This window comes from Dipteris shenzhenensis, chromosome 16, assembly GCF_047967505.1.
Source record: "Dipteris shenzhenensis isolate YYH24624 ecotype China chromosome 16, Dip_SZ_1.0, whole genome shotgun sequence".
In the NCBI taxonomy this organism is placed as follows: domain Eukaryota; kingdom Viridiplantae; phylum Streptophyta; class Polypodiopsida; order Gleicheniales; family Dipteridaceae; genus Dipteris; species Dipteris shenzhenensis.
In genome coordinates this window covers 46,005,051-46,014,068 of record NC_141611.1, presented here as the reverse complement: position 1 = coordinate 46,014,068, position 9,018 = coordinate 46,005,051, and the positions used below count along the sequence as shown (strand labels likewise).

At 41.6% G+C, this 9,018-nt stretch overlaps 1 protein-coding gene across 1 annotated transcript; it reads left to right on the top strand.

Moving 5' to 3' along the window:
• The first annotated feature begins 217 nt into the window (after positions 1-217).
• LOC147893042 (cytochrome P450 716B1-like) lies at positions 218-2,055 on the top strand. The gene is made up of 3 exons (XM_087387737.1): positions 218-1,203; positions 1,349-1,536; positions 1,613-2,055. Exons 1-3 carry the CDS (start codon positions 225-227, stop codon positions 1,910-1,912), a joined length of 1,467 nt encoding a protein of 488 aa, XP_087243863.1. The 5' UTR covers positions 218-224; the 3' UTR covers positions 1,913-2,055.
• The last annotated feature ends 6,963 nt before the right edge of the window (positions 2,056-9,018 follow it).

The following is a 9,018-nucleotide window of genomic DNA, read 5'->3' as shown; positions in this document are numbered from 1 at the left end:
AACCTAAACGTTGAATATTACGAGGATGGACTTATTGTTTCGGGGGGAAAATACAAAAAGGTTTGCCTAACCTAAACGTTGAATATTGGGGGAAAATACAAAAAGGTTTGCGTTAATAAAACACAAATCATACTGGAAAGTATGTTTGAGCAACCTCACAACAAGCGCGTATAAATATAACAGGAGCCGAGCTTCTTGAGAACCTCAGTGTGAGCTCAGTCGCCATGGCTCTCCCGGCCCTCATCGCCTATTGCCTCCATCTCCCTGCCCTTGACATCCTCCTCGCTCTTGCCGCTGCCTCCCTCTTCCTTATCGCTGTTTTTCCAAGCAAGAAACAGCCCATTATCCCCCCCCGCCATCCTCTTCCTCCCGGCACCTCTGGCCTCCCCTTCATTGGTGAGACCCTTCTTTATCTGCGTAGTCTACACTCTAACAGAGCAAGAGAGTTCGTTGAATCTCGCATCGTCCAATACGGACACGTCTTCAGGACTTCAATCTTCTTCTGTCCTACTGTCGTGCTCAGCGGAGCCGAGGCAAATCGTTTCGTATACGCCAACGAAGGCAAGCTTCTCAGAGAGTTTTGGCCCAGATCTTTGGTTCAGCTCCTGGGAGAAAACACCCTTGTCGCTCAGTCTGGAGTAAAGCACAGACGTCTTCGCCGTTTGGTCATGCCTTGCCTGTATCCAGAGGCCTTGCAAACTTTCGTGGCCAAGGTCGACATGCTAACGCAGGAGCACTTCACCAAAAACTGGCTAGGTCGGACCCAGGTCACCCTCTACGGCTTGGTAAAATCGCACACACTAGATGTTGCGAGCCGCCTTCTTGCAGGCGTTGAAGACGAGGAACGGAGAGCACAGCTGGCCAAGCTTTTCGAGACATTTATCGCAGGCCTAATCACTATACCCATTTACCTTCCATGGACTCGTTATTACAAAGCACATGTTGCCCGGGCGGGTTTAGACGAATTAATGTCTCAAAGGATTCAGAGGGAGATCGAAACGGGGAAATCCGCCGAGCGGAAAGACGTAGCGTCGATTTTGATCGCAGCCACGGATGAGGATGGGAAGCCTTTAACACAGAAGCAAATCCTAGATCTCATAATATTGCTTTTGTTTGCTGGCCATGATACCAGCAGCTCTACCATCTCTATGGCCTGCAAATTTCTGTGTGAGAATCCTGCGTGCTATGAGGAAGTCCTGAAAGGTGAAACACTCTAAAAACTGACCAGTTTGCTTACTTTTAAGGATCGGGAAGTAGAGATGCATATATGTATACGCAGGCATATATGCTTATTTTTGTTTTGTTTTGAGAGCCGGCTTTGCTTATCATGTTTTCAATTCTTTTGCAGAACAAACAGTAATCGCCGAATCCAAGAACCATGGGGAGATGCTCACCTGGGAGGATTTACAGAAAATGAAGTACACATGGAACGTGATTCAAGAAACCTTAAGGTTACAACCTGTAGTCACAGCGTCGTTCAAGGTCGCTGAAGAGGACTTCGAGTATGGAGGATTCAGGATTCCTCGTGGCTGGAGGGTAAGAGATCTCCATTTTTGCTTCTGCCAAGGTGTTACGACATTTTCTGCTCCCAATTGACGATTGCGACTTGCAGATTTTACACTATCTGTCCTACTGTCACATGGATGAGGGATACTTTCCCGAACCAAAGAAGTTCGATCCAACTCGCTTTGAAGCACGAGGTTCCGGACCATACACTTTCTTACCTTTTAGTGCAGGCCCCCATTTATGTCCGGGCATAGATTTTGCGAGGATGGTGATACTGCTGTTCTTCCACCATCTTGTGAGAAGGTTCAAGTGGACTCTACAAAGTCCTAAGGAGTTTGTTACTATAGACCCGGTGCCTATTCCTGTGAACGGATTTTCACTGATTCTCGAGGAGAGGAAACTCTAACATACCCACAACGATATAAATAATCGATGTTCATGGATGGATTTCTGATAACTCGAGTTCCTTATGTAACGTATGTAATCCAAACAAAGACAATTTCAACATTCTAGATCTCTCAAAAATACTTTTCAAACGAAATTCCAAGTATGTCCCCATAACATTGGAACTATGAAAAATCCTATTAATTAGTTGTGGGGAAAAGAAGAGGGGTGAAAAGGAAGATGGAAAGGCCATGATTAAACTAAGGTATGAAGGGGAGAGGGAAGGAGTTTCAATTAAAGAATAATGGAGTTAGGGGCATTAAAGAAGGAGCCACTTAAGGTGAGATTAGGGAAAGTGGGGAGGGACCACTTATGAAGAGGGCATTAAGGAGCTCTAATTAATAATGTTTCCAAGTGCTAGGCATTTTGGGGTAACAAAAGTTTAGGCTTGTACTATGAGTTACATTAAAGGAAGAATAGAGCAACAACAAAGGAAGCATTAGAAATCATGTATTGTTGGGCCAATGGCGAGGCAAATTTAGGCTTTGAATATATAGTCCAACATACATACATGAAGCATACATGACTTGTAACGTGGGACTCAAGTGAGAGTTCGATCAAGTAAGTTGTGTTCAGGGATGTTTTTATCGAAGCTCTATCTATATATTAATATAAAATCTTGGCAAAACTTTCTCATGCTAGTTTTTTAGTTTCGGAACATTGACATAATGCATTACAATTAAAAATTTTTTCATTTGAAATTTTAAGACAAAAGTTTTAAAACCTAGCGAAAGTATAAAATTTTTCTCATAAAAGTTTCAAATCTTGGTGAATGTTCCAAAGCTTTATTTTTTTTTTGGTAATACAAACTTTCGACACTAATTTAAAGTTTGGCTTCTTAACAAAACTAACATGAAAAAATCATCCATTGTGTTCCTTCATACTATAAGCTTTTATGTATATTGTAAAATTTACACAATCAAAACAGGCTAGAGAATAAGGAGCTATGAATAGCCCAATCAAAATATTATATGTGTATACGCACATTTGAAGTATGTGTTGTGGAATGAATTCCATGTTGAAGCTGCATAAGCTCTTTTCTCTCTTGGACTCTCGTGTTTGACTATCTTTCTCACATTTTTATTGAGAGCCTTCTCTTCCATTCTAGAGCTTCCACCATCTCTCTTCCCTTACACTTTGATTTCCTTACATAGTATTAGAGCTATGGTAGCACTCCTCTCTATTTTCTTAATCTTACCATTTGTAGCTCCTTATTCTCTAGCCAACTAGTAGACTTCTCCAACAATGTGTAATATGTTTAATTGCTCAGGATATGCTTTTAAATTAATAAAATAAGATGCTTGATAGCATTATTAGAACAGTTACTATGTTTAATCACTCATATACTCTTTTAGGATTAATCAAATATTTGCTATGATTGGTCTATCTTTTGTTTGGAAGGGAATAGTGAAACACTTTCCATGAAATTGTATTTTGAACTATAATTTCTTAAGAACATCATAGATGACCAATTCTCTTAGAAAGGTGGTGTACAGATATATCTTTTGGTGTAAAAATACACCCTTAAGTATAAAATGAAATTAGTTACAACCTGTAAACACATTTTAAATAAGAGTACCGTCATTAAAAAAAAAAAAACTTGGTGTACACATTGATGAGAGCCCAAAAGTAAATTTCTTTACTCAATGTCCAAAGCCTGTGATTACAATACTATAAGCTTTCACCTTCTTGAGTACAAAGCTCTTCAATACTATGCCCTTGACTACCGGGGTCTTAACTCATAGGTTGCTCTCCAGTCTACGAGGTTCGAGAGCATCTTCATCCAAGGACTTCGTAGGCTAGGTTAATGGTTCACCAACACCGAACGCCGACCACCCATAAGTTCACCATTGGAGAGTGAGCAAACCAGACTGTCAATGTTTAGCATCTGCCCAAAAAGGGTTGATTGAATTTGTCAATTGATTGGCTACTAGATAGGGGAATTGAGTAAATTGAGTTTAGCAAGCTTAGGATTTAGTACACAGTTATTGAGAGATGTTCATGCTAACCAACCATGAGTCAAAACAGTTGCTGGGTGTCATGAGCCTACGAGAAATACCTTTGAGTAACCATACATGGGTGGTGTAGCCTCGTGACATGCTTGAAGATTGGAGGTTGGACTATAGAAATCATTCAAACAACCAATCAACTAATTCACATCTGAAGCCAATGTTTGATATGTGCTCAAAAAGAAAATGAAGATATGCAGTTAGACGTGAAGAGATCTTCAGTCAAAGAAATTGGCTATGTCCAACCATGAGAGCTGGTGATGTGGTATCAAAGCAGAATTGGGCTCCCAAAGGAGGCAAGTAGAAGCATTGACTCCTCATTGATTGTCCAACAACATAGAGCATCAGGAGAGAGACTCTGCCTCACTACCTCAGGGGTGGAAAGTTGATTATTATGAAGTGCCAAAAGGATGAACCATTGGTAATTGGTTGAGGCATTCTAGGAGACCAGTAGGCAAGGGTCCATCATGGCAAATAGAAATTGAACATTCTTCTACAGAGAGTTTGGACCTAGAACTATTGGCCATTTCCTCTGTTGATCCTCAACATGAGCATGAGGATGATGATAATGAAAGAAGAGAAAGGCTTCTTTGATACTTGACTATTCCCTTGGGAGGTGCACTACTAAGAAACCCTATATATCATGTGCGTTCATGGGATATTTAGAAAACCCTCAACTAAAATACCCCCTTTTACTTATGAACTAACTGAATTTTCCTCAAGTTGAATTAAAAAACCCCTCTTGTTATTGTAATCCTGTTACATTATTTCAAAAAGTTGAATTGAAATACCCCTCCTTTTGATGAATGCACGTGGTACACTAAATGTTTTTGAGGTGAACTCCCTGAGACTATTCCACTAGAAGGACACTATTGAAAGAGGCATAATCGAGGAAGACCAGCCATGGCACATGGCCAAAGAGCTAGTAGGATGGAAGAGAGGCATGCTTATGATGGAGATAGATGCCACCAAGCACTTAAGGGGGTGAACATAGAGAAACTAAGTCAATTTTCTTGAGTTGCTCTACCTATAGATAGAAGGCCTATTCAATCAGGAGGCATATCACTCAACTAACCTTTAGCAAATCTAAGACCTGCAGCTCTTTCCATGGATCAACTAAAAATAAATAATCAATGGCCTCATACACATGAAGATGCGTATGATAGATGGATGTTTGAAGACCCTGTTCTTCTGAGTGGACATCATGCATTCTTGGTTTATGGAGCATACCTAGTGGAAGCACCCGTGGAGTTGACCTAGTAGAAGCATCTGTGAAACGGATAGGAAAATTAAAGGCCATATCAAATATTAAGGTAAAATTCTAGAATTTCAGGGGTACCAATGATGAATACCCATATAGTTAGGTTCTTGGAGGCATGTCATATAAATGGTGCTACAACATATGAAGAATACGTGGACTATTTTTCCATGTACTTGATAAAAAATGTGCAGAGATGGTTCAACCAATTTCCAATTGCATAGAGATAATATGTATGAAGTAATCATGCATTGGTTCAAATATAAAAATTAATGAGAAAGATGTTCATACCAAGCTTAGTGAACTGAAGAAAAACAAGGGTGACTCTGTCCAAGACTTTGTACTTTGGATGTGAGCCCTTACGAACCAATTAACTACTATACTAAATGACAAGTCTATGAGAGCCTGGTTGACTATGGGATGCACCCAAGTGGACTTGCATAAGCTAGAAATAGTAAATCAGACATGTGAGGAGTTGCTTGACTTAGCCGTACCTTTGGAAAAGAGTGAAAGACTTAAGCAAAAGAAAAAGAAGAAAGATGCAGAGATTTATACAACGGAAATAGTAAATTTGACTAAGACATGGGAGGATTTGCTTGAGCCGTACATTTGGAAAAGAGTGAAGGTCTTAAGGAAAAGACAAAGAAGAAAGATGCAGACATTTACACTAAAGAAACACCAGCAAAGAAGGATAAGCTCAAGTCTAAGCTAAAAAAGGCAGTGAAGGAATTGGGCTTTTGAGGGAAGCTAAAAAAGGTAGTGAAGGAATTGGGAATTTGAGGGAAGCTAGGCAACAATGATAAATGGTGCAATAAGTGTTGTAGGAATGGATACCTTGAAGAAGATTGCAACACCTACACTAAGTTTGGGCATGATGAATTTGATTGTTGGTTTAGTGGTAAAAATTGTTCAGTATCTACCAACCAAGTGACAACTAACACTCGATCTACAAAGGGCAAATCACCACGTCTCAAGTAGAATAAGGACAAAGGTAAAAATGCTAAGGAAAGAATCAGAATAAGGACAAAGGTAAAAATGCATATTTTTTGTTGTGGAGAGAATCATTTTCATTAGGAATGTCAAATTTGGGATAACATTTGAAATTCCTCAAAACCAATATAGAACGGAAGGAAGTGGATCTAGATTGATGAGTAGTTGTGTTGAGAGTTGTGGTGCCATGAGCACATGTAGAGCAAAGGTATGAGCAAAGGGTAAGCTGCCACATGGCATGGAGGAGATATCCCACATGTGAGCAAGCAAAATGGATGTAAGTACCCTCACCTATAAAAGGGAGGTTCATTTGAAGTAATTCAATCAAGCACTTTGCACTATCTCAAGATTCTCTTTATGAGTCCAAGCTAATCTATCTTGGAACCTAATTGACTTGAGATACATGTCATGAGCACTCTCTTCATCATGTTTCCACATAGGTTCCATCCACCTTAGAGCGCTCCATAGATCCTGAGGCATACATGTTCTGTCATGGTATCAGAGCATAGGTTTAGCTCTCCTAGTTTAGCTCATTAGTAGTTTACTAGGATTGCTCCCATTCCTAGATTAGTTGTAGGCATGTCTTAGGAGCTCATGTTTTTTTTTCCCTCCTAGGTTAGTTTTAGTTTTAGATTGAGAACAAATTTCCGTCCCTTGAGAGAGACATTTTCCGTCCATCCGTTTCTTGAGAGATTCATGTTCATGCCTCTTAAGTGATTGTTCATGTTAGAGATTTGCTAAGAGATCCTTGTGTGAGAGAGATTTGAGAGAAAAGCTTTGGAGAGGGAGAGAGAGCCCGAAGCTCTACCAAACCCCACACATCCAAGCTTTTCCTACATGCAACCTCAGCCAAGCTCTGCAAACAAGCTCCCTTCAACGGCTACTTCAGCCAAGCTCTGCAACCTCAGCCAAGCTCTGCAAACAAGCTCCCAGCAAAGAGCAACAGCACACCGCTCCAAGCCGCGCGTGCATCCTGGTCACGAATTTGTGTCAACCCTATATTATCTAAGCTCTTGTTCTCGAAACAGTGAAACATGACGCTGTAGATCCGAGACTCTAAGGCATAACTGGCGTGCACCTTCCGAATAAACACGGAGTTGGGCTCCATTTCCATCAGTGTCTTCACCAAAGTGTAGCCAGACAGCACCATTTGCTGCATGTACACTCGGCAGAATATGTTAATCTCTTGGCGACACCGAAGCAGAGCTGATTCGAACAGCAAGAAAGTAGCAGACATGAGGTCGGGGTCGTTCAGCTGCAGGCAAAGGTCCACCGGTGGTGACTTTGTTCTTGCTGGACTATCGTGAGTGTCATCCTGATCACAGTGAGAACTTGCGGTTCTTGAAAGTTCACCAAGAAGACTTACACTAGAACTCTGACAAGCGCTCCATGCACATAGCCTCTCGTGTCCACGTCTAGCCCCTATGACTACAACGGCCAGTCTCCCAGCTCCAAGAAAGCACTGCCTCCATCAAAGACGGCCTTACAAGCTCCAATCAGCAGCCATAGTCTCCCAGCGGCTAAGGAAGGTAGCTCCCAGCCAATGACCAGCTCCAGCCGATTGCACGATGAATGATGCCGCTCGCTAAAACGACCTTCACTCCACAGCTTCTCTCAAGGAGTTTCCAGCGCTCCTCGCAGCTCCCACAGCACCAGTAAACTCCGAAAAAGCTAGTGGCTCTTGCATCCTCACCAGAGCACCGTTGCCATCACGCCTTCGCCATCACGCTTCAGGTCTCAGAGATAGTCTACATTGCTTAAGGTTTCCCACAAAATGCCACATGGCAGATAAGAAATGACTAGGGTTATTGAAAGCAGCCAAGGTTAGTTTATGGTTAGGTTGAATTGCATGGTTTAGGTGGACCATGGTAAAGTGAATGTAACCATGGGTAAACCTGTTTGGGTTTAAAGGTTGCCACATGGCATAGTGCCACCTAAGCACAGAGCCCTTGCTAAGCACAGTTTGTAAGCAGGATATGAATCCCTGTGCCACATCATCAAGGCCCCCTCTTCTTCACAAAACCTTTGACAAGGTATAACTTGCAATCCAGGAAGAATTTGCACACGCTCCAAAAAGGAAAAGTGATCGTCTTTTCAAGCTCTACGCACCTGTCATGTCAGAATCATTGTATGCAATTAGACACTGCCAATATTGAAAGAATTCAATTGGTAAGACCTTTGCAACCATTGGAAAAGCAAAGCATGAATGCAAACATCGATGTAAAAAGCAAGCCAAAAGCACAAGTGCATGAGATGACCATAGCAGGAAGCATGGCATCCACACATAAAGCATCAAGGCACATGGAAGAACAAAGCATCATGCAGGTAGCTACACCAAGCAAAGAAGCAAACACATCGTCATCAAGCCATGAGCCAAAAGGTGACATCAATGGAATGCATTGAAAAGCAAAAACCTTGCCAACCTTGCCTATATTTTTTGTAATCAAGCCTGACCACCTGAGAGTAGCTATGAAAGCACCCAGGGGAGGTATTGACATGTAAACCACACTTGACCACCTTAAGTAGCAATGCAAGCACTAAGGGGAGGTGATGGAATGTAACTCACATCTGACCACCTTGCAGTAGCCAAAGGATTACGGCACCAAGGGGAGGTGTTGAGAGTTGTGGTGCCATGAGCACATGTAGAGCAAAGGTATGAGCAAAGGGTAAGCTGCCACATGGCATGGAGGAGATATCCCACATGTGAGCAAGCAAAATGGATGTAAGTACCCTCACCTATAAAAGGGAGGTTCATTTGAAGTAATTCAATCAAGCACTTTGCACTATCTCAAAATTCTCTTTATGAGTCCA